At 43.0% G+C, this 26573-nt stretch overlaps 1 protein-coding gene across 2 annotated transcripts; it reads right to left on the bottom strand.

The window, feature by feature from the left end:
• Window positions 1-1021: 1021 nt before the first annotated feature.
• homer2 (homer scaffold protein 2) lies at window positions 1022-26573 on the bottom strand. Of its 2 annotated transcripts, XR_014597039.1 has the most exons (10): window positions 26102-26573; window positions 16554-16710; window positions 9462-9593; window positions 9112-9204; window positions 8318-8457; window positions 6484-6640; window positions 5913-6023; window positions 3254-3334; window positions 1474-1857; window positions 1022-1441 (listed from the first exon to the last, which is right to left on the bottom strand). XR_014597039.1 is itself a non-coding variant. In XM_084007827.1 (9 exons), the coding sequence occupies exons 1-9, from the start codon at window positions 26104-26106 to the stop codon at window positions 1669-1671; spliced, it is 1065 nt and encodes a 354-aa protein (XP_083863953.1). In that variant the 5' UTR covers window positions 26107-26573; the 3' UTR covers window positions 1022-1668. The 2 variants fall into 2 exon arrangements, 1 of the variants encoding a protein (XP_083863953.1); XM_084007827.1 differs by having other exon boundaries at window positions 1022-1857.

Here is a 26573-nt window from a genome sequence, read left to right as displayed (position 1 = left end):
TAGTGGACCACCTCCTCGCCGGGCGGCACTAATTGAACGTAAAAGAAGACACCAAACTCAGCGTTGTAATTAAACTAAATTTTAACAATTGTCAGTTCTATACAATATTGAACAGGAGTCACAAAAGTGCACAAGAGGCATTGGTTCAAAAGGAAGGATCATACTTTGTGTTCCAGGTTCAGGTGAATTATGAACAGTAGAGTTAAACAGAGAGAGAAGCAAAACATGTCCCTTCACAGTTCAGAACAGTGATGAAAAAATATAGACATCATAGAATTACCCAGTAAATATGCCACTACAACATATGCCTTTGATTTCAAAATGTACCACGTTCTCAAGATGGACTCCCCCCCCCCAAAAAAGCAGCTGCAAACACCACCCTGCAAACAAATCCTCAATAATTATAAAACCTCTGAATCCTGACCGTTTGGTATATTTCATATATTATGGTTAATCTATAGAGACATTAATTCATGGGTGATTTACTTGGTATGTTCTGGAAAAAACACTAGTTGCAGAGAGGCACCAAAAATAAATAAATACGTAAAACATAAACCAAGAATCTGACAGGGTTTGTCATGCCATCTTAATGTCATCAGTGAAGTAGACTTTCACATTATTCACTCCATCGGGCACCACCGAGTCCCCTCACCCAAACACAACCACCACCAGAACAAAAACCAGGGAGTAGGAAGCACATCAGCAGCCTGGGAGACGTCTTCCTTCTACATCTGGACAACCATACTATCGCACACACAAAGCCCTCTGAACACTATGACTTTTTTGGATGTTCCTGAAGAAATGCTGTGAAGACAAGAGAGCGTTCCTTTCTCTATGCAAATATAATCAAAAGGAGTGTTTACTGCAAACGCCCATGCCAGGGTTGATCACTTCCTGCTGCCGTCCCTTTCTCAGACTAGTTTTTGTGCAAACACTCGATTTGTCTGTTGAGTTCGTCACCACATTAAAAACATCTCCTGCCTGCTTTTTTCTCCTCCTCTCCATTTTAATAGTGAGGATGTTATTATCGTGGTGATGGTCATCGCTTGGCCAGTTCTCCTCGCCAGGGAGATTTAAGACTCACCTGGAGGCACTTTGTGTCGCGGCCGTTCGTCATGTATGTGCATATCGTCTAACGAGTACAAACTGTCTTTCTGACACACCTGAGATAGATGAGAGGCGACGGCGAGGGGCAGTCTGTAGAAATATTGTCGTCTGTAATTCCCGGAGGGAGGGGGGGGGGGGAGGGGCCACAAGGATGAACACCATTATTACTTGAGTGATGCTGAACAGCATTGTCTTTGTGTGTTATTCATTTTAGCCCTTTTGAGTCCCCTCTTCTACTCTAAGCTCAGACTGCCAAAGGAAAAAAAAAAAAAAAAATAGATAGATGGACAGAATCTAAGAACCCACCACCAGCCATTTGGTGCAGCACACTGGCCTTCCTCCTGCCAGTCTCACACTCTCTCACACTCTCACTCTCCCTCCCTCCCTCGCCAAAACCATCTCTTTCTCACATGGTAGTGTTTATTAGAAGCCAAAGCTGATAGTGTCTGAGTGGACATCACCTTGGGGGAGTAGGTGCCACATAGTTTCTGCCCTGAAGACATACTGTAGTGAATCCTTCGTACCTGACCTCTGACCCTCCTCAGCTCAGTGCAACTTTCCTCAGTTATCAACACCCAGCTTGGAGAGCCCCTGCCTGAACTCGTGCAGCTCGTCTATCTTTCCGTCCAGCAGATCCATGAACTTCTTCAGCTCGCCCTTCATGTTGCCCTGCTTCTGTTGACTGTCTTCCACGTCCAGCTGCAGAACCTCTATCCTCCCCTCCAGCTCCTTGTTCTTCATCTCGGCAGTCTGTGGACGGATAGTAGGGCGAGAGTTAATTTCTGAATAGCGATGCATTTAATAGCAATACAATGTTTTTTTATTGAGATCTTCTTACAGATGTTATCAAAAATCACAATTCTGTGAGACAAAACCCAATTAAAAGGACTGAAAACTAAAAGAAATAATAATACTAATATCTTTGCATGATGATGGGAGGGTGACGCACGTTTTACAGACTAGCCGGCGACTCGATTGACACATTAATGCCGTGGATACCGCTGAAGGGTGGGGTTTAAAATAGGAGTGCTAAATGGGTGTTGCGCCGGCTGCCTGTATCTCTAGCCGACTCCTGAAACCTGATCTCCATGTGGGGTGTCGCCTTAAAATAGAGGAGCCACGGCCGCACACAGAGGAAGTGCATTCATTTAAAAAAAGAAAAAGAACTAAACCACAGAGAAAAAACATTTCCAACAGTTTTAACTTGACCCATTAACTTTTATCTGAATGCGCCGCGGCTGCGTTTTGAGTTTGGGTTGTGGATAAACGGAGGTATTCCAGAAATCCCATTGTCTAAGCTTCTCCTCAGTTTGGGTAGTGGGTTAGATAAACTCTGCTTCAGCCGGTTTTGTTGTCGCTGTCATTCATCCAGCTGGCTGTTGCAGAAACCAACCGGGCGACCGAGCTTTGTGAAGCACAAGAACTCCAGGCATGCACGCTGTTGGTTTTATCCTCCACCCGGCCCCCGGCTTGAAAGGCAGCACACGTATGACAGCGCGGACGATGCAATCCGACGTCACCATCGACGCGGTGCGCGTCTGACCTGGTGCCAATGGGGCGTGGAGACGTTCACCACGCCTGGTGCTTCTGGTTTGACAGAAAGTCTGATGTTATCACACTGGACCAACAGGTGCCCTTTGTCACAAGGAAGAGGCGAGTTCATGGGAATCCGGATTGTTTTTGGCAACCGCAGATTCTCACACCCAACAACCCACACACTTCCAGAGATGTGACGGTCATTAAAGCTCGGAAACAACGTCGAACTTCACAACCGCTGTTTTTGCAAAACAGATGAAATCTGCGCCGCTAATAAGCCGTGACGTCTCCGTTTCACAGACGAGGAGGAGGAGGAAACCTTTTCAAAGACGCACTAATCTGCTCCGCATTGAGGAGGGTCCTTTATTAATAGATACAGTAACCACAATGTGCGTCCGTGAGACACGTGATGGAAAGGTTGTTTCGCCAGCCCTCGGGCAGAGTGATGAATGGCAACTCTGATTATCTACCTCTGTCTGAAAGCGTCGCTTCCGCCTGTGTGAGCTTCCTCGCTGTGACACACGCCGCAGCCCGAGCTTCTGTGCCGTGAGTCACACCGGAGAGGAATGTGTCGGGGTTTGTGGGAGTCCTGGGTGCTTTTGAACGTTACCTGCAGTTTTGCGGTGATGCTCTCGCACTCCGCCATAAGCTGGGGGATTATCTCCGCCTGCTTCCTCAGGTTCTCCAGCTCCTGGGAGAAAAAATACATACAGAAGCCGGTTCATCAAAAGACAGCAAAAAAAATACAAGCCAAACTTTTCAAATGTTAAAGAAGTAGTTCAACATTTTGGGCTTATTTGCTTTCTTGCCAAGAGTTCGATGTGGTGTTTCTAGTCGTTATGCTAAGCTAAACTTAGCTGTCTCTTCGTTCCAGCCCCACATTTATCATACGGTAATGAAAAGAAGCGTATTTCCCAAAGTGTCGTTCTATTCCCTTGAATGTTGTGAAGCAGCTCAACTTTAACGATATAAAAACAAAATGGATGTTACTATTTACATCAGAAACCACATTGATCTGATCAAAGAGTAATGCCAACTTTAAAAAATAAAATAAAAGGACATCGACACAACGTCAAATCAAATCAACAGCTGGACAATATGGAATAATCTCCAATCCCAATATAGGTAATTTCATACCTCGATAACGATATATATCATGATATAGCATGTTTTCTGGTAATTCAATAAATAAGCAGTTTATGTGAAAAAATCACAGCGTAAAGGTTCTGAGTATTTTATTATATTAATGTGGTAATAATGAATATCGTTTTCACACACACACACACACACACACACACACACACACACAGTCTGCTGCAGCTTTGTTCTGTTAGTTCATGTCTGGCCAGCGCTGGGGTCAACACAACGGTGAATGCTTAATAATTCATGGGCACGTTTTTATTTGGAGGCCGCTGAGCATGTAGCATTTCTAGACAGCGATGAGTCACTCGGCAGATGAGCCTCGGTGGGCCGCCGTCTGCGTCACTACTCTGCAAACAATGAGACTTCCTTCTGCAGGCCCTTCGGTCACCGAGCGGACCGATATGGCTGACACACAGGACCGTGGAAACGCCCCCGCAGGACATGATTCTTTTCTCATAATGTCTCAAAATCAGCCCCAGCTCTTTGAACTACTTCCTTCCTGTTGTTGTGTAAGATATACAGCCCTCCAAGGAAAGATGTATATCTTCTATTAATACCCGCTGCCAGGTGCAAAACCAGAATATCCCAGACACGCCGTTTACCTCCGGGAATGTTAAAGGGTCTTTATGCAGCACAAGCCGAAACATCATTATTCTAAAGCACTATTACATTCAAACTAAATAAATAATGGATTGTTTATTTCTGGGAACCCACTTTTTTTTTAAATTACAAACCATGCAACCCAATTCAGAACAATACAAACATTCAGACTCCCTCATGTGGCTCAAAAGTGTACTGCAGATATAAATGTTAAAGAAAAGACTATGGAAGGAATTCTGCTGATTTGTATGACGACTCTAATAAAATCTCCTGTGATCCACCTGCAGGTCTTTGGGAATGACTGGATTAGACAATCGGCAGAAAAATAAATCAACAACCTGTTTGAGGATTGATAAGTCATTAATTAAGCAAATTATCATTTGTTGGTGCCTGCATCTGAAATGTGTGTATTTATTGCTAATGTTTCAATGTGACTCTAAATATCCAATTTGCTGATCAGGTTAAATATGAAGACTAGAGATTCAACGATTAGTTGATCAATGCAAAATAAATCTGCAACTATTATCAATTAATTAATTAACCCCTTAGGTTATTTTTATTCAAGCAGAAATGTCACACCTTCATGGTTCTCAATTGTGAATGTGCTAATTTTCAGGATGTGGTCATGTATCTAAAAGCCACTGTGAACAGAGAAAATAATACTGTCTTTTGTTGAAATTAAAATATATCCTCACTTACAAACTATGGTCCTCTTATGGTAACTTTAGGATTAATTTGTTTTATCCGTTTCCCTCTGCTGCACACGTGGCTGATTGTGTTTACCTTTTTGGTGGGGAGACACAGTCATGATTGAAAAAAGGCAGCGAGACTCCCAGAGATTGTCATAATTTGGTCGTAATCATCTGTATGCAGACCCAAACAGCGTGAAACCAGCAGCGAACAAAGGTCAAAAGACTTGGTGGCCGCGCAGGGCTCATTCTCATTAGACATAACAGTACCATTAGGCTCCGCCGAGCTGACAGTCAGTTACTTTGCATTATGAATGATGATAATAATAGATTTATTCCCCGCTGCTCCCACTACAAAGTCAGCGTCACAGCGGATTGCAAACGGACCAAAACAGGACAGATATCGAGTATGCTGCTGAACAGCAGCACAGAACGTAAGATATTAAGAGAAAAATCATTGGGCGGGAGAAAAGTCTGGGTTTAGCTGGGTAGGCGAAAATAACAACAGCGATCCATATAAAACCCAAGATCCCTCAACCAAACCCGATTACAGGAGGTATAAGCAGCTCCTGAGGGAGAGGAGTGGTACTGAGTAAGAACAGTGGAGAGACACTCTGAAATGTTGGACGGAGGAAGAGAAACATGAACGGGTCCTTCAGGAGATGATGTTTACATGAATTATTGTTTGTGTAATAAAGAATGGATTAAAGGGGATCAAGTGATTCATAAACATCGGAGGAAAAATACCACATCTGTTACAAAAAAAATGCCTTACAAGCGCTTACATTGAACAGTGGCCCCAGCTGTTTGAGGACAAATGTGCTGCAGACGCCTCACCTGCTCTTTGTCGTGCAGCTCGGTCTCCAGCTCCTGCACTCGTGCAGACAGTTGGGCGTTTTTCTCCTTCTCCTGATTGGCTTCTTCGCACTGAGCTTCTAGCTCTGCAATCTGCAAACAGAACGAGGGACACGTTGTCCATGAAACATGTCAAGTTGTGATTGTGAAAAGTACTTAATGTGGACAACATGTGTGAGTGATGTCATCTTGAAAGCTGACACGAGTAATCGGTTAAAAAAGAAAAAACTTGCAGCATGTTGTTAAACGATCGTAAAACCAGCCCAGCTGCAGTAACAGCCCACATTGATTGTGGAGCTGAAATGATTCTATTTATAGTAGATTCTGGTGCAGGGAACACAGAGACTAATACAAGCTACGGCACTTCGTTGGCTCTTGGTTTTAAGTGATAGATTCGTCTAACTAGAACAGATAACCTGCTCATTTTGTGAGTTTACAGTGCAGACTTGTTCCTTTTTTACAAAAGCAGCAACAGTGTTTCTGATCCCTCCCTTTTTCTGCCAGCAGGATCAGTGGGTCTGTGCTCATTATTTAACTTCCCTGACTGTATTACCTTTTCCCGGAGCGTGTCACTCTCTTCCTTGCAGACACTAAGTTGTTTTTTCCAGCTCTCTACGTTAGCGGAGGACTCCTGCAGTGCGTCCACCAGCCTGGCGTTATTTTCTCTTAAAGTCTGCAGCTCTGTTTCCCACTTCTTGGCGTTGGTGTTGCTGTCAGACAGGAGAGAGAGAGACACACACACAGAGAGAGAGAGAGAGAATGTGATCCAGGAAGACAGTTATTAATGGAGGAAAAATGTAGACAGGTTTGTTGTGAAACGCCCAGGGCTTGTGTCCACTAACGTGACACATCATGCTACAAATCCATGACTATTTCATCAGATTTGATGTACATCACACTGTCAAGATGTAAAAATAGAAGTAAGTGGGGAAAGTCTCAACAGTCTAATGAGCTACTGAGATGCAGAAATACACACTCTGGTATCTTTTCATACCACACAGTGTGTGTGTTTCTGTCTTATCAATGAGGTCGGAGAGGTTGTGATGTATATTTAGTATGCATCGCTGTTCCCTTCCTTATGCATGGCTGGTTTAAAGTGTGCTGCTCTCCGTCAAATATGGGCAGACCTGCACCGCAGCATTCTACGGTCCTCAGCGGGTTCACTACTACGACACACTTCCACAAATCAGAGCTTCATCCACTTTAACAATGTTTGGTTGAGAGTCACTGTCTTAGAGCCCTGATTTCATCATGATTTCTGAGTTTCTTAGAAAGATACCAATTATATTATAAGAGACAGTTGGGAGCGTTGACCGTTAAAATAATTCATTAAATATAGTTAGCAGGCATCATTTTTATACGTTAAACTTCAAGCAATAAAGTAAGAAAGGTCACATTTTTATTCGGATGAATATCACCTTCACAATGAGAAGATGTACATCAACATTTTAAAGAGAGTGTCACAGGCAAGAAGATATATTCTGTCTCAATGCACCTTTAGATACGGAATAAAATGGAAGTTATGTCCTGAGAAAAGTAATGAAAGCAAAGTTCCCTATTTTCAAAATACAAAATAATCATAAAGATAAACAAGAAACAATTAAATTAGTCATCAAGCAATGAAAACGTCAGTCTCCTTTTTGCTGAATTTCTCTGAAGGAACAAATAGCCCATTTTAAATGCTGACTAAAAGAAGGTTAAACTAGCAATCGTCCTTTCCAGGATCCAGGATTCCAGGGAAATTATTGAGAAATATTCGGAAATGAAATTCTTATTTTCTTGTGCGTGTAAAGTCTGAAGTGTTGTCATGGAAGGTCTGCTAATTGGTCTGTTTATATTCAGTTTTGCTTTATTTATTTTATCTCAGGGCCTTTTATCCCATCTGGATCCAATATGTCAGGATTTATTTTTTTTTTTTTGCTACCCAATGTCATATCTCATTTTGGTGAAATGTACTTACTGTAGTTCTAGTCGACTCAGATGCCCTTGGGTCATTTTAATCCCATCTGGTGTTTCATGCAATTAGCGATTTATACACTCAGCATCTGGATTAAAAAAAGGCCATATAACCAAACGGTGGAGCGGAGCAGCATCACTCTTTTGATTGGATCAGATGATTTCTGAGCCCTCAGGGGCCATGACATCGTCCCGGCAGCAGTAAAATGAATAGGGAGAACATTTGAGCACCGTTTGGTGCGGAGACGATTAAAAGACAAGAAATAAAAATAGTGTGAAGGCTAGCATTAAAACGCTGTGATGCCTCTTGAAGCGAGGTTCGCCATCATGTGACATTATGTGTCACGTGATTGTATCATGAAGGGGAGAAACACATGTGGATGTCACCTTAAAGAGGTCCTCCTGAAATGTCCATTAAAAGGAAGCCTCACCTCTGCTCCACTGCACTCTTGAGACGCTCGTTCTCGGTCTTCAGCACAGCAGCCTCCGGACCGACATGACAGATTTTCTCATCGTCTGTCCCATTAATGCTGGACGCCTGGTTGGACGAGGGCGTCTCAGGTCCAGACTCCTGGTAGGGGACAGAGGGACGTGTTTTGATTCAGTGTACATGTAGCTTTCTAAAAGGGTCTGATGGGTGAAAATCCATAAATGTGTGTCATGAATCACGCTGTGACTGTGAAAATGGGCCCCTGGACTTTCTCCCTGCGAAACACTGTAAACACTCCGGACACGTCAGCTATGACAGCGGAGGGGTGGGGGGAAAACTGATGCCAGTATTTATCATGTCATATGGCCCAGCAGCTTTGTGTGTCTCACAGATGAGTCTGATTCCTGCCATCTGGAGGCCAGGCTGATGGATCCTCCTCTTTACTTACAGACAGAATATCAATTTAACCGGCGTCAAACTGAGAAAACTGTATTTGTTGAGTACACCTGTTGGCTTCCTTGTGCTCTTAATTGTGGTGCCAGGCAGTAACTTAGAATGACCTTTGACCACACCGTTACATGAATGAGTTGACGTAGTGACATGTAATATATTCAACACAAGCTTCAGCAGCTGATTTGAATAAAGCCAGTAGCTTTTTTTCCAACACAGAAGTTTGTGAATGGAAAATGGGCTGAACTGAAATGTTTTAATGGCTTATTTTCTCTGCAGTGTTGCTGGTTTTCCCTCTGTAGCAGCAGAATCAGAATGTCAAGAAAGCAGAGGGATATCGTTTACCTGGGAGTGATTACTCAATGTGTCCACCTTGTCTTGAGATTTGTCCCTCGCTAGCGTGGCTGCTTCTTTTACCTCCTGGAACTTCTCAGAAAACTGGAAAAGACGAGAGAAAACCAATGAAAGAGCCGTGAGGACGACACAAGCTGAAATGTCTAATGCAGTTTGGCTCATTATAAAACATTTTGGAGATCAAAGAGCCAATTATCTAATTGCTTAACTTCCCCCATCTGGTGTGAAAAATAATAAGATAATTGTGCAGTCGGCTCCAGTTTGAGGACAGATACATACATGAACTGCCTCTTAATGGATGATTTGGTGATTCCCGTGTGATGCTGCAGAAATCCCCTCACCTTCGCCAGTTGCTGCTCCGAAGCGAAGCCCAGGCCGAACACGGTGTTGGCCCTGCTGTCCGCCCACTGGCCAAACTTCTGCGACGTCTTGGTGAACGTCATGTTGGGCGTGATGGTACTGTTGATGATCACCTGTAAGGACAATGCAACGTTATTTTCCCAGCTCAGGTGGAAGTCATTGATAATGTATAGAAGCTTGGTTCTCAGGTTCAGCCGATGGACACGCTTCCTCAGAAAGATGCACGCCGCTGGGTTTTGAAAGTGTGCGTCTTGTTCAAGACGTATTGAAAAAGAAGTAACTGCTTCATATAGTCCTACTGATTTAGCAAAGGACAATCCCCTATTGTTACTCCATTCATACAAATAAATCTCAAACCCTGCAAAGGTCTTTCACCATGCCCACATGACAAGTTTGACTTCTTTTCTCTTAGGATGATCCACTTTATAATAACATAACTTATCTTCACTAAAAGCAAATCGGTGTGTGAATGTGTATGAATGTATGAATGAGTTGGATAATATTAGATCCTGATGTGCAAAAACCATCACTTCATTCATTCTGTGATCCATCACAGAATTTATCCACCAGGTTTCAGACGACACCAGCAAAATAGTATGAATCAGAAATGTGCCAACCTACTTAAAATGGGATTATTATTACTATTAAATGATCCAGCGTGTAGGATTGTGGGTGGATGTGGGTGGGGCCAGGTATATACTCTGTGTACGCAAAACATGTCAAATATTTGTCCGTCATTTCGTTCCACAATCGCAATTAAAGATTTGCTGACAGAAATAAATATTGACACACACACTATGCAGTGACCCACTAACCTCCAAGGAGTCAAATTACAGCCTCCATGTTTGCTGCATGTTCACCTGTTGTTGCAGAAACCAGCTGCTCGTAAACCTCTGCTGCTAAAACTGTAACCAGTGCACTCGGCCAGCGACAGTGGAAACCAATAGATGCCGAAAACACTATTTCTGTCTGACCGGACTGCACTGATGTGTGTTGACGTTATAAACACGTCTAATCAATATATGACCGGCTAGATGTAAACACAAGCAGCTTTAAATTACTCCAGCACGTGCACACGAACCCATTCTCACTATCAAGACACAAGAAAACTTAACGGCACATGCAAATTACCCAAACAATTAAGGAACAATGGCAGACAGTTTAATCACACTGCAGCCCTTGTTTCATAGCAACATGGCTCTGATCACAGGATTCCAGAACACAAATTGCTGACAGACTCGTGTCCTTTTCTACGCCCCCACCGTCTCCCTCTCCGTCTTTTCAGATGCTGAGGTGTTAAAAGGCTTTACACCGCATTATTACTGGACATGGAGACCCGAAAAAAGCAGACAGTGAGCTAACAGAATGAGGACACGGGCACACAGTCGACACACTCGTATAGACATATCTGACCCATTCGAAACAATGCTAATGCAGCCTGGGTGGAGGGAGGGAGGGGGAGGGAGTGAGGGGGAGGGGGAGAGACAGAGTGATTCCGACTGCATCAAGGGTTTATAAGGCGAGTGGCACATTGTTATCCGTTATCTGATTTTCAATGATCGTCACTCTTTCAGAGGCTTTATCAATAATAAGGTTACCTGATTTCCTCTGAAGAGGAAACCTGAGCAAAGCCTGAACGGTGTGAATATTTAACGGCGATCACTGCGTTGGCTGGAAGAAGTGTTAAGATGAGATGAAACTTTAATGATCATTGTGAAGGAACTGGGCCGTTGCTGCAGAATGAAGCTAAACACTAATGAGGTAAGCATATGGAAAACACAGTACCAACCTTTTAAACAGAACAAGAGAAAAGAAATATATATATATATATATATATATATATATATATATAACCCTCAAAGGCATCATGTTATAAATCAGCCAATTAGAGTCTACATTTCTCTGCAGTTTCATCTCCTTTGTTTGCTAGAAAGCGTCTCCTCTACATGTCGTGTTCGGAACGCCTGCTTGAAGTTGTACCACTTCAAATCAACAGCCAACTTGTCAAATTCTCCTCAACACTGAACGGAGGTAGGAACCTCAGTTCAACAGGAGCTGCCTGAGCCTGAGAACACACAAATCCACACAAGTTCCAGCTTCTTAACACTTTATTTGTCTTTTGGGATTGATCATCTTTGAGGTTTAGAGTGTTGGATGGATAAAACGAGCCATTTTAAGACACCAATTTCACAATTTGTCTTGAGGAAATGCATATTTACATTTTATTTTGACATTTTATAGACCAAACCATTAATAGTCAATCGATCTCATTATTTTCTGGCATTTTTTCCCCTCAAATATTGTTCATATTATGATTCATAAGCGATATTTAAAAACATATTGCGACGACTTCAACCGTATCACACAAGCCTAACGGACAACAAATCAGTATCAACAGATATGCATCGAGAAAGAAACGATGTGGAATCCCAACTAATGATATGCAAGCGTACGTTCAGGACGACCTGGTTGGCCCCGTCTTCCTGGGCCTCGAGTGGACTGAGTGGGAGGGAGGGGGAGCAGAGTGACGCTGGCAGCTGTGTTAGTGGTGAGCCGGGCTGCGGATCAAGTGGCATAGGAGGCGCGGAGCGGAGCTGGCCAATGGCCTGAGGGTCAGCTGGAAGCTCGGGGACAGCCAGGGGGGTTATGGGAGACATCGGTCTCTGCTGATTATGTGTCTGCAGAGTGCACAGAAATCTGCAAAGTCAGTAAAACAGAGAGGAGATGTAGAACGTGGAAGAGGAGTCTCTGGGAGGGGAGAGAGCTGTGATCACTAGTCAGACACCCAATGACTCAGTCATGGACACCCTTCACACCGAGCGGTCGCTTTTATAAGATGACAAAAAGTCAAATGTCTAAAGAGCTAACATTCTTTGATATTTAAAAACAAGTTAAATATTACTGTTCTTGCTCATAATTGAGTGCCTCATTATTTTACGAAATAAATGGTCAACGATGTTCGACTTCAGCGGGTTTCAGCTGAATGTTCGGTTTATGAAGGATATATATCAGAAATAACGGTGACAATGGTCAGCTGGAATGATGATGATGATGATGATGATGATGATGATGAGCAGGTGTGACTGGCAGCCGAAGCGCAGCCAAAAGAAAGACGAGATGACGGTCGCCGCGTTCTCTCATCGAGGCAAAATGGAAAATTGCGATCGCTCATCGAGCAGGAGGTGTGACGTGGTTGAAGTGAAATGTTAAGTATTTTCTTTGTACGTCCGCCAGCCGCTCCAATGACCCGACGCATCCCATCTCACCATGTGGAGGATGCGTGCCGTGGAGGCAGTGACGCAGGTTTGTGAAGGGAGGAGGGGTTAACTGGAGGTGGAGTAACGGTTGCACCACCTCATTCAAACCTCAACGTGACGGCTATTTTCTATACTATAACCGAGCTGGCCCCTTATGCTTTCCATAATAGTGGAAACCTAATTTAAAAGTAAGACATTTTCATTTTTGTATTATTAAATCTGATCTTATATAATAAAACTGGCTGTGCATAAGCGAATAAATCATTTTTTAACGCGAGCTCAACATTATTTCAGCCGTCACTCACATAGACATACATTACATTTCATTTTATTTAACCCATCCTAAACATTTGGGAACAAAAGGGCTGCCAACCTTGTGATTAAAGTTCGACCCACTTTCAGCCCTGAGCAGCAGCGGCCGCATAATGTCTGCAATCTATGCTCACCCCTAACACCTTTCCCTCTATAGATCCAGAGACCTTCACGCCGATCTCCACACAACCATTCAAGCCCGAGACTCGACAGAGCGTGGGCAACTTCACTTAGAATAAACACAGCACTACAAAATACAGGATTTATGAGTTTCAGCCTTGACAGCCGACTGATGCACAGCAGCCTTTTCATTGGAATAAATAAATAAATAAATACGCTTATGATTCACATTTTCTAATTGTTGTTCCAGTTTGTTTTCCTGGCAAAATAGTGATAAACACTTTGTGTTTCAAGACTGAATTTCTTTGTTGGAGAGTCACATTAGTTCAGCTTAGTGTGAGTGTATGTGGATGAGTGTTTTGGGACTCAACCCAGTGCCTTCTCTCATCACGATGGTTAGAAATACAGTAAAAGTACCCGATCTCACTTGATTTCCGGAGTCTGAAGTGGAAGGTCGGCATGTTATTTTTATCCCCCAGTGAGACTAAACGTGATGACACACAGGGAGAGAAACTATATGGTGTTCTTGGAATGCAGCCACAATTTTATAGCACAGCAAGGCGATGATAACACAGGAAGTTGGCTGTATGTTTGTAGTATTGGCACATCTACTCTGTTAATCAAGGAATGTCTGTCTGCCTGTGTTCTTCACACGTCTCGAGAACCGCTCGTCTACTTCTCACTTGGTGGGTGTATTGCTGGAGACCACTTGTAGTGCTTTTATCCAATTTGGTGCAATTTGTACAATATTAATCAACTTTGGATGTATAAGTACACAGCCCTCTATGTAGTGGGGGTATAGGATATAACCTGCTGAAGCTGGATGATGGATAACATTGCAACCAAACTTTTATCGTAACATAATTCAATCTTTAATATTAAAACATCATAATAAATCCATATCTGTTTGGTGTGAGTCTCGGTGTTGTTCCCAGGACCAGAACGGTATAGCTACGTCTGAATAGGCACCGGTTCATGAGACTAGTTAAACACTGTCATCTGGTAAAGCTACCAGACACACATTTAACAAGCTCAATTTAAATGTAAAGTAAGACATAAAGACATATTGGATAGCTAAAGAGAGAAAAAAATAGGCAAAAAGCAAAGAAAATATTTAAAAGAGCTGAAAAGTTTTCGTTTCTTAAAGTAAATCACATTTGGAGTTGTTCGTATGAAAAGTGCAATTCAGGATGAGCGAGAGCCAGAAGTGCTGATGTGCTCTCCTACTTGCCGTATCATCATCAGCGAGTCGCCCGGCCATCATGGATGGACGGATATAAGCTGACGGTCCGTCATAGTTAGTGTGTACAGCAGCACAGACTATTCCTCTGGACAGACCCGTCTCCCTCGCAGCCAGCGAACACAGTGCAGACTGTATTTAACATTTATTCGATATGACTCGACATTCCCTCGCTAGCGGTTCCTTTGCTCGTACCGAGCTTACTCAAATGAACTAAGGAATTAAACGGAGAGATGACTCCGAAATCAGCAGGAGCCTTGGACACATTATATCACACATGCTGATCTGCTACTCAAGGTTACAGTAGTGTGTCATCCACACACACACACACACACACAAACAAAACTAATCTCATTATTACTTGATTTCAGATATCTTTCTTGCAAAGCAAACGGATAAACGAGTAGTATTATCAGTGCTGTGGCTGCAAGTCCTGCTTGATGACATAACAGATTACTTTTCCCTCTGGTTTCTTGTCATGGGAAGAGAGCTATTTTGAAGCTAACCCATTTTGACTCAACAATGCTTTGCAGGATAAGACAAATAATGCATTTTCATTTATTTTAAAAGATCTAAATATCGAAATATGCAGAACTCAAATGGCATATGTTTGCATGTATTTGTCACTGCTGAGAAGGAAGTCCGTCTGCAACAGCAGAAACTGCTTGCGATGCAAATACTCTACATTCACATGTGTCTATGTTGAGTTCCTGTGAGACCTACCCTTCAGCTGTTGGGTTGGTATAAAAAAAAATTGAACGCCACATCACCCCGACAGAGTGGTGCATGGGAAAAAGGCCGGCGACGTGAAGAGAAACGGGTGGAAACAACCGCCAACCTGTTGGGTCTGTGAAGTGGCTCTACGGGTAATCTGTGTGATTAAAGATTGTGCGTAAGGTGATTTCCCAACAGTGTCTGCAGGGGGATACTGCCGTCATAAATCTCCTCCAGTTTTCACACGGAGAGAAGACTCTAATCGCCATGGAAACACATAATCTACTCTTTCAGTAAGCGGAGGAAGATGGTGTGAATGTGGTGAAAAATCAGACCAGAGGGGACTGGGGGGGAGCAGACATGAGTATGTAATTTCTGTAAAAATTCTGACAATATCAGTTTCATTTTATGTATTGATATTTAAATGCCTATTATTATTGTAATTATTTACTCTGAAATGCATTTACCAGATGCTCATAATGTAAAGTTTTCTTGTTTTTCCGGTTCGACTGCTCTGTCACTCATTTTCGGAACAGGAACAACATTCATTTATGTGGTAAACATTACAATAATTAGTCATTATTATCATTCTATGTAGTTATTGGTCAAGAAATCTCTCCAAATTAGTGCTGAACAGATATGTCGATTGGTCAAATAGTTAACCAAAAATTAATCTAATACAGTTTTGATCAGGGATTAGTCATTTATTAGGGTATAATACTCATATTTTCAGTTCTTCAACCCGTGAAAGTGCTGCGTTTCTCAGTTTTATGCCGTATATATTTGTAAATTGATTTGATTGGAGATGGAAAATGTGTCCCCACTTTCTATAAACAAAATAATGATTAATTAAAAAAAAAAATGTATCATGATATCAATATTTAACTGCTGCACCACTTCATGTTCATCATGTTTCAGAGCAAAGTCACAAAGGAACAAAATGTGTGTTAAAGGGAAACTTTGCAATGAAAACATGTGTGTTCAGTGTAGATTAACCATGTTGGGCCTCCCTCCTATCAGAGCTTCCTGCTCATTTAACAGCATTTAACGTCACACGGCGGAGCTTTGAACGGCGGGAACACGGAGAGAAGCAGAACTTTGTTCGTTCTATCGATAGAATTTATTCTCCTACGTTCCAAGTCGGATGTTTGGATGGAAACCATTCAGCCATAGATGACCACAGATCAGCAGCAGGAGAGCACAGAAATATGAAACGGCCCACGGTTAAGTTGTTGCTGATCAATGGGAGCGGCAGGTGTAACATTATTACAGTTTCAATTCGATGCTGGCTTTGAGTGCTCTTCCTCAGCCTCCACTGTCTCTCCTGAGAGCAGTTAAACGTTTCCAATCATCTCTTTCTCACATAGGCACACAAACACACACACACATTATGCACACACATGCACGCACACACACACACACACACATACCTTGGATCCATCCACGCTGATGATGCGGTAGCTGTTGCGTGTGCTGTCATAAAAATAGGAGACGGTGACGGCCTGCTTGCTGGCAGGGACCCAGTTCTTCTTGGTGGTTGGGTCGATTTGGAAGACGTGGGCCCTGGTGGTGTAGATCGGCTGCTCCCTGGAGAGCAGGGGACAGAGGAGACGATATGAGGGATGGACAGAAGAAGCACAATGTCTAAGCTTTGGTCTCCAGAGATGCCGAGTCATGAGAGTATCAGCCCAGACAGGCAGGCGATAATGTAACAAACACTAAATCTAGCCAGCTGCACATCAACACGCCCTCCCCTCTCCTAAGCCACAGATGACACATATCTAGGTGTTTGTGTGTGTGTGAGAGTGTGCACTTGTATGTCTGTGTATGAACTCATATCGACTGTTAGATGGAAGATTTCCCCTGAGCACTAAATACATGACACAATCCTCTTCAAGTCTGTAGTAAAGTAAAGCCGAGCTGACCTATTAGAAGGAATACTTTAATATCGAGTCTGTGCTTTTAGAAGTCTGTAAAAAAGTTTGTTCAATTTCTAAAAATAAAAAAAAGCTCTTAAGAGTTTTAGCAATTTGTTTCCCCTTTAGTTGACAATGTTTGTCTACCAATCAGGGCCGAGTGCCTGTGGTGACTTTATAGGAGGAGCGCTCCAGAACAAAATTAAACGATGCCAATTACAGCCTGCAGTCATGAAGTTCTTCCAACACTAACGATGTAATGAGTGATATGAGGATGGACAAAGCTATTAACACCAATGGTTCAATTATATTTTCAATAGAACTGAAGCAATGGTGAGTCACCGCAGTGGATTGGGAAACAATATGAAGAAGACTTCCGCCCAGCATGAGAAAGATCAATTAAAACTCAGCCCAACTCCTGAGTCGGCGACCAGTCGTAACCAGTATGCAGGTTTTTGTCTTTGCTTGTGCTACGGCCATTTTTCTGCTTATTTTATCTGATCCTTTGTTGTAAGAACGGTTCAATATCATGTCATCCTTCTTTCAGAGGGTGAAGAAATGAGCAGCTCGTGGCCAGTTTGCTCCAAAAGAACATTAACATGGCGATGAAAGAGCAGACGCCTGTTAAACCTGAATGACTGCAGACTGACAAATACAGTGGAAATGCTTCCACACTCCGCCTAACTGGGAAAAATGTAGTCCGCTCTCTTTGTTCCAGCTATTTCCAGGCATTTAGCAGTTTTTGTCCAAAGCGACTTCCAATAAGTACATTTGTCAAAAGAAAGAAACCACAACATATCATTGCTGATAAAGTAAGAGTGAAAAAACATACCTTAAGAACAACAGTGCTACAGGTAAGAAGAGCAAAATGTGCTATAATATACTAAAGACATTATAAAGACAAGAATAGACTTTTCTTGTTTTACCAGTTTCAACATCAACTCCAACCAGAACTATTTGTTGGAACTCACCACACCTGCACACGCAGTACATTCTCAGATCAATACAAACTCTCTGGGCACTCGACACTAGACAAGAACCCCACTGCTGAAGGTGAAAAACCAGCTGCCCGTTTTAAAGTGCAGTGCTTTACAGGGGCCGGACCCTGCAAGGTTAAATTATCCACTGGAAGCTCTCATATTAACAAAAGGTGAGTGAAGGTCGATGTGTGACGCTCCCCCTATGAAACTCCAAGAGTGAGGAATAATTAGGTGGAGTGACAGGATGAGAGGGATCGGAGGACACTTCAAAAACTCAATAATGGATGCAGATGAAGAATACGGGGGAGGCAGATGGGACGCACTTATCATCCTGCTGGAAGTCAAAATGTGAAGTGAATGTCTTTCAGCCATGGTGAAGTGGTCACTGCTACACACTTATCTTTATAGCCTACTTGTAAAAGTTGGTATAGCACTCTGTTTCCTTCTCTGTTAGGGACGCACCAATAGACTTTAACTGCAGTTATTTGAGTAATGGAACAATATCAGTGTTGGTGCATTGCTAGTGTCACTCTTTGTCTTCTTATCTTCTATTTTATTGGTTTGACCGTCACCCCGATATCTTCTTTTTCTTCTCCATGGGTCAAAGTACACACCAAAAACTCATGTGCAAATGGTTGACAGACAACGTGTGTGTGTCAAACTACACTAAAGTTGAACAAATGAGGGTTTCATTTGCTTTGATTTCGGTCTGAAATGTTTATTAACAGCCCTTAAGGCTGGTGGTTTATGTTAGATAGGCCTCTTGGTCTTCTCAACAAGCTGTTTATTGTTTAATAATTGTATGTGAATGCATCATTTTTCACTTCTAATTGATGATTATTTCGATTTTGGCCGCCTCATTCTCCGTAAAGTCCCCATATGCTTCAGATCTGGGGAAACTGAAACAAACTGTACATAATAACAGATCACAAATCACTAAACGGATCACAGATCAGATTTTTTTGGCTGTTGAAATCCTGATCCTCTATCCTCAATCATCATTTGCTTTCCATTCTTGGCCTTCCATTTACTATAATGACGTATGGGATTTCAACTAAATGTGGGAAGTTGGCACAAGGGTGAACTGGACACACTTTGCTTGGTGCTGTTAAAAAAAAAACACACACACAAACCATTACAAATATTGCATTTTTTAGAGCACAGGGGTGTGATTTGAAAGATAATCTTAACCCGAAATCATCTGAGAGCATGTTCTTATGATTATTAAAATCTAACAGAGCTGCAAAAGCGAGCAGAAACAAGACTAGATGTGACATTAACAGGGTACAGATGGTGTCATCGTCGTTGTAATGCCTTAGAGCAACTGGAAAAAAGCAAGTTGTCAAGAGGACATTCGGTAACTTTAATGCACTACTATGAGGTCCCGGTGAAAATGATGTCAAACAGACAGCCGGGCGGCGGCAATTCATGAGCTAATAAAGCTTTTACTTCCATTGGGATTATGGTTCTCACCGAAATGAAGGCCTAATAACTTCACTGTCCTTTTTTTAAGCCTAATCTCAGTTTTCATCTGCTTTGGGGACAACAAAACCCATTATACAGAACAGTGTTGTCGCTTTACATAGAGACACACACACACACACACAGACACACAGACAGACACACACACGCTGACCTTTGCAGCAGCAGTGTCTGGAGCCAGATCACACTGGCAGGGGAAGAGAAGTGAAAGGCCACTGCTGAACACATGGATGCACTCAAACAACTGTTGGTGGAATCCAGTGATCTGCTTTTCCCAGATAAACAGCATTAGGCTGATTGATTGATTTTGCTGGATTAAAAAAAAAAAAAAAAAGAAGACGACATTTGGGACTTTCTGACCGCTGGATGTTTTTTCTCCCGCTGACGGTCGGGAGCTCTGTCCCCATCTGGTGCTTTGAATAATTTACAGGTGTGTGTGTGTGTGTGTGTGTGTGTGTGTGTGTGTGTGTGTGTGTGCTGCACTCTCAATGCCTATACACCTACACGCCCACGCCAGGCCCATCCACACTGATGAGGCAGCAGTCGTGTTGTGTACCGGCTAAAGAATGCAATAAAAACAAAGGAATGCGCTTACAGCCAGATACCCGAGGATTACATCAAACTGTACCTTTAAATGTATTTATAAATCACAAAAAGTCATGACGACACCCAACAACTTGGATGGAAACGTGAGGGTGATCACTACCTGTACCCCCCTGTAACACTATATCCAGCGTTTAAGCGACGCTCGCTGGGTGAGGGATAATCCTGCTGCTTAAAGACGACATTCTAAGATGATGCAGGACGACACCGTGTCCTGAGATGAAGTGTGAATAACAGCGGGCAGCTTCTATCTTTGACGTAGAGTTTGAATGGTGAGTTTGCAGTCTTGCGGGTTTGGGGTGCAGTCACGCTGCATTCACGGTCTGCTAATTCTGGTAGAGCTTTTTTTCCAGCGAGTGAAAAAAAGCAGCCTCGTCCAGATTCCTGAGTTCATGAATTCACTCCAGGCTCATTCCCCAGCATCTACCTCACAGGCCGATGTCAGTGTTTGGATCGTTGATACGTGATTTGTGAATCTGAGGTCAAACACTGAACAAGCTTGGTAGCCGGTTTGACAGAAATCAGCACTCAGGTACGTACGTGCACCGCAACATTCTTCACGTTCCTCAGAGGGTGAACATACTGTTACTTAACCAGCTCTGGAAATCACACAACAGGCAGGACAAATCATGACAGATAGAGATAAATGCGTGGAAAAGGTTGAATCTGTGCAGAACTGCTTGGAAATTAAATATAGAAAGGCAAACAAAACAAAAGTAAAATAAGTGTTTTTTGTGAACTTATTGTTGTCTCCCTCTGAATGGGTCAGCAGAGCGATCCCATCATCGCACAATGTCTGGGTTTTACACCATATTTGGAGTGTGAAATGGATTGAGGAGGAATAAACTATAGTCAGCTGCACAGCGCTTTAATAGGATCTGTTCATTAGCGAGACAACATCTCTGTGCCAGTGGGACTTCATGAGGTCATTGGTCTGTTTATAAGTACGTCTTCTCTCTTTGAATCCTCCAGATGCAAAACACAAAGCAGGACGGACATTTCCAGTGAAATGAAATCAGTGACCGGAGGTGAACACACACTAAAAGGACACAACTTTGGGAACACTACAAGTCCTTATTAGCATGCTGACGTACATCATGCATGGGGCAGTTAACACATTACATTACACCACTTCAGGTGCTGAAGTGTTCGAATTCATGCAGGGAAATCATCAGCCTACATCATCATTATATTACAAAACACAGAATATGTATAAAATCCTGTCCTTGAAGCTAAGTGACCCGACTAATGGCTGGTATTTCTGTACAGTAGGAGCACTTATTCTTCCTCGTCGTCTCTGCTGGTGCTGATGACAATAAACTAAGTTACAACTGGCTTTTCAGTGGCACCAAGAAATAAAAAGGACATCATCTCCCAAATCTGTCAGAGGGAGCACATGAGAAATCCTCTCAAGGTGCACGGATATGGTGGCAAATTAGAAAAACACAAATGTAATGACTTGGATTCTCATTAGCTGGTGAAGTCCCAGATAGGAGGGTTCTTCATCATGTATACCTGCGAGGCCTGCTGGAGAGCAGACCCTGATTAGTGAGAGATATCGTCTGAGTGAATGAACAAAGCACGCAGCAGAGGAAGCCTCCGTGGCATCATCACTACAACACCACCTGGGCTTTTATCACAACAAACACAGGCTGCTGCAAATGATGTCAGGAAGGTCAAAGAAGAAGAGGTTCGCCCACTTTATTCATAACTGAGTGAGAAACATTCAATACTGAAATAGCAGACATGAATGCATTTTAATGCTTTTATCATATTCTCCTGATATTTACTGAAAGGAGCGTACCGGTGCTGCTAACAGCAATTAAATGGGAATGTTTCGTAAGCATAAGTTATCTATTAAAAGATTAGTTCCGGGCGCAGTACGGAGAGCAACAAATGGTGGAAGGGAGGGATAAAATAAGAAAGCATCTTAACTCTTTCATTAAAATGATAGGGATTTCTAAGAAGCTTCGGTAAAATGCAATAAACTGCATTTTTTTTAAGGGGACATATAATCCAAGTGTGCTAATAATGATATAACGTATTATTATGGTATATTAAATCCTATTTTATGACTTATTAACAGGTGTGTATTGGATGGAAAACAAAACAAAAAATGGTATTGATATTGTTATTTTAGAGTACATCAGAGAAACATTCACAACCGTATTGATCACTGATGAGTCACGGAAGCAATTCATTGAGCAAACATAAACATTTACGTATCTTTGGGTGTTGAATTGTTTGTTGGTTTGACAAAAAACATCCATCCATCCATCCATTATCTTCCGCTTATCCGGGACCGGGTCGCGGGGGCAGCTGCCTGAGCAGGGACGCCCAGACTTCCCTCTCCCCAGACACTTCCCCCAGCTCCTCCGGGAGGACCCCAAGGCGTTCCCAGGCCAGCCGGGTGACATAGTCACTCCAGCGTGTCCTGGGTCTTCCTCGGGGTCTCCTCCCGGTGGGGCATGCCTGGAACACCTCCCGAGGGAGGCGTCCAGGGGGCATCCGATGCAGATGCCCGAGCCACCTCAACTGGCTCCTCTCGATGTGGAGGAGCAGCGGCTCTACTCCGAGCTCCCCCCGTGTGACGGAGCTCCTCACCCTATCTCTAAGTGAGCGCCCCGCCACCCTGCGGAGGAAGCTCATTTCGGCCGCTTGTATCCGGGATCTTATTCTTTCGGTCATGACCCAAAGTTCATGACCATAGGTGAGGGTAGGAACGTAGATTGACCGGTAAACCGAGAGCTTCGCCTTTCGGCTCAGCTCTCTCTTTACCACGACGGACCGATACAGCGACCGCATTACTGCAGCCGCTGCACCGATCCGCCTGTCAATCTCACGCTCCATCCTTCCCTCACTCGTGAACAAGACCCCAAAAAACTGACAAGCTGACAAAAAACAGCCAATTTTAAAAAAGTGTTGCTTTGGGATCTCAGAACTGGCGATGGGATATTTTACAGACTAAAGCCATGCTTTTACCTTCCTGACCCTTTTGACGAGTTCAGCACAAAATGCTCGTCTTTCTTCTCAGATCGTTATTTGAAGGATTTTCAGAAGCCTGAAGAGGTAAAGTATTACAGTCCGTATTGTATTCCTGCTATTCAATCAATAATTGATTAAATTATAAGCAGTCTAATTAGGCTAAATTCATTGTCAACCTAAATGTGTTATACACTGAGCATCTGTATGTTACGTTTAATCTTAATGTTTGTTTCAAATTATTTTATTTTGTCACCGTTTTTAATTAATAAAGTTGACCATTATTACTACCAATGCTTTGGCTTGACACAGTATAGTGGACTGTACAGTACCGGTGAGTTGGCAACTGACAGGCAACAGACAGAATCCCATGCATCAGAGGCAGCAGGCCAGATTCAAACCAGCAACCACAGCAGGTCCCCCTCTGCCACACTGAGTATAGGATGCAGAGCCCAACACAATCCGAGAGCCTGGAGAGTGAGGAAGTCTTCTCATAAGCACAGCATGGCAGCAGATGGCCTCCTAGGCTTCAACCATCTGGTGAGGAGACGTCCAATCCTCCGTCATTATGTCCCCTTTCATTTACCCATGATTCTTCAACCCCATTCTATTCCCCTGCTGCACCTCGGAAACCTCCCCCCTCTGGCCTTCAAAACACAGACCCAGAACACACAGTCTGATTAGGTTTACAGTCCACTCTCATGTCCCGGCAGCCAAGAGACCCGCGACCGCATCACATGTCACACGGACTAATCGAGGAGAGTTAAGCCTTTAACTGTCCCTCTCAGGCCAGCGAGGAGATTATCATCTAGCCTTGTGTTGAGGCTGCTCCCAGCGTGGCTTATTTTAAATAGCAATATGCTGATTGCATTGCTGTCTGTGTAACTGCTTATTCAGGAAAACAGGCTTTCGGGAGACGCAGCGCTTAGCCTGCGAGACAATAACCATCACTTTCTTCCCCACTATTTGTTATTAGAATTCTTCAGCAGGCTTGAATTACATTTGCTTGGCATGCTGCACACATAATATTATAATGGAGACTACAGTATCGTGCTTTACACGTCACGTGATAAGTGATGTAATCAATAACAAATGTGTCACGGTCAACATGGTGGATGACCAAAGACCTGCTAGGGAGATACTGAGGGTGGTAATATGTGTGTGACTCATAGTTAATCTATAACTCCATTTAGGAGCAAAGAGCAGAGACAAAAGGACACAAATCCTACGAGAAACGGGCGACGTTTTGTTCCAGCAAACATACACAAACTCACTTCTATCTATTGACTTGTTACTTACGGGGCGGGACACAATCTATCAATACGGGAATGTAATTTATATATTGAACAATCAAGCACGCATGTGCACTGAATCTTGATTTTCACGTCCGTTTGAGATAAACTGTTTTCTTTAAAGTTTAAATGATGAGATGAAACAATGAATACAAATAACAGGAAACTATTTTAGGTTGTTTTTCAACAAAAAAAAATGCTTTGGCTTCTACATTTGGAGGTCATTAGGAAATATTGAATATGTTAAATTGAATGTGTAGGGAAAACGAGCTATTCAATGTCATGGTCTTGTGCTTAAGGACACTACCACAAGTATTTATTTGATTTTTTAAAGATTTAAGAGACTTATAAACTGCAAATTAACCAATAAGTAAAATGTAGCTGCCGTGGGGGATGATTAATTGTAGGGAACTGACATAAAAGTTAGTAACTTCTTAACCAAAAGTGTCAAATATCTGCTGGCTCAAGCTTCAGGTCCTACAGGTTTGTGACCCTGCAGTGAATTTTACAGAATGACTGTCCAGATTCTATTTCCTGGGATCCATTTGTGTCCGATTACCTAAAAAAAAAAATCAGCTGTCAAGTCACACTTCTGGTTAGCAATGACCAGACAAAAAGAAACTTGTTGGCTTTCAGGTGTGACCTCCTGTCCCGGACTGGCTGCCTCGCTCGTCCACGGGGCCACATTCATGACACAATACCGCTGACTTCTCTCACTTTCAAACCCGCTGGGTGAGTATGCCAGAGTCCTGAGAGGGAGTCAAGACTGATGAACTGGTTTCTTACATTTAAAAAAAAAACAACAACAACACACATGCCTGCTCAGCTCAGGAGAAAACAAGCTCTGTGGCCACTTTTTTACAACTTTACATGTAAATAGAAGCGTCAAAATTATGTTATTGGGGCAAAGGCTTGATTCTGAAATAAATCTAATTATTTGTGATTTTTTTACGTCAAATAAAAGGCCATGCAAATGGGAGACGTACGGTACTCCGGCAGAAAGAATCTGTGAAATGTGGAGATGTGAAGCTGGTGATTGCATAAGGCATCCAGCCAGAGTCAACATTCACACACACCGGTCGACAATGAAGGCAAAATAATGTTCTGTACCCTGTAAACAACTGTGGGAATGCACCAATACCTCCAGCTCTCTGAAAACACACACACACACACACACACACACACACACACACACACACACACACACACACACACACACACACACACTTCCAGAAGTACCATCTCTCCTTATTAGTGGGCAGTGCTGACTTTTCCACCTCCGTATCATAAACCTCTCCAAACCATATTCCTACAGACAGATAAGGAAGACCTGAAGTATTCAAAAGAAGAACCAAATGTTCGGCTATAAATTAAATATAAATAACTCCATAATTATAAATATGGCACCAAGCCTTTTCCCCCCCACACATGAAATCTGCTGAATACCTCACTGGCAGCGAAGGCGAGATGAAGTCGCCTTTTAGATTATACCAGCATTGCCAAATAATCTGGCTATTGGCTGTAAATTATCTGCTCCCCAACGATAACAGACAAGCTTTGGGTTACAATGATGGTCACATTTTTTTTTTCAGAGCCGTGCGTGGACGATTGCAGACATATTCTGTCGTATTTTCACCGCAAACACACACACATACATTTCATTAGAGTCAGTGCAGGTGTCATGAGAGGCGCTCCGAAGCGCAGCGCTCTCTGGATTACTCACCCCATTGCCGTGGATTTAGGGACCAACTCCTTTTTATATATATATATTGGCTCTATTGGCTGCGGGTTGAGAGGAAAATGTGTTTTTAAAGTCCACAGATGATCAGCGGTCCGAAGAGTCCGCCAGCTTCGAACAAGTCCGCTTGCTCGCTGAGAGACAACTGAAATATGAGCGCACTTCTTTTGAAACTCGATTCACCGGCTTATGGAGCTGTCTCTCTCACACGCACAGAACCCCGGTCATTTCAGGAAGTTTTTTCTCTCTGTTCGTTTGTTTTTCTTCTTCGGAAATGCGACGAAATAAATCCCGCTTCGGAATGGTTCCTTGCTCGCCGTCTTCGACTAATCGGCTCTGATTAATTAAGTTAAAAATGTTCGCGTTTGCCCGCTCGCTGCTCGCTGCGCAGAGTTTCTTCCTCCCCAGCGGGATTGTGTTTCACGCGCAGGGCAGCAGCAGCGACACGGAGCGGCTT

This window comes from Eutrigla gurnardus (assembly GCF_963514095.1).
Source record: "Eutrigla gurnardus genome assembly, chromosome: 1".
Classification (NCBI taxonomy): domain Eukaryota; kingdom Metazoa; phylum Chordata; class Actinopteri; order Perciformes; family Triglidae; genus Eutrigla; species Eutrigla gurnardus.
The sequence above is the reverse complement of the archived record's forward strand: the minus strand, read 5'-3'. Positions and strand labels throughout refer to the sequence as shown.

Excerpts from the sequence above, each read along its gene's own strand:
- homer2 (XM_084007827.1), bottom strand. Across the intron at positions 9,594-16,553 it reads TCAGCGTGGATGGATCCAAG|GTGATCATCAACAGTACCAT; the intron begins GTATGTGTGTGT and ends TTGTCCTTACAG. Across the intron at positions 6,641-8,317 it reads AAGAGTGCAGTGGAGCAGAG|CAACACCAACGCCAAGAAGT; the intron begins GTGAGGCTTCCT and ends CCTGTCTGACAG.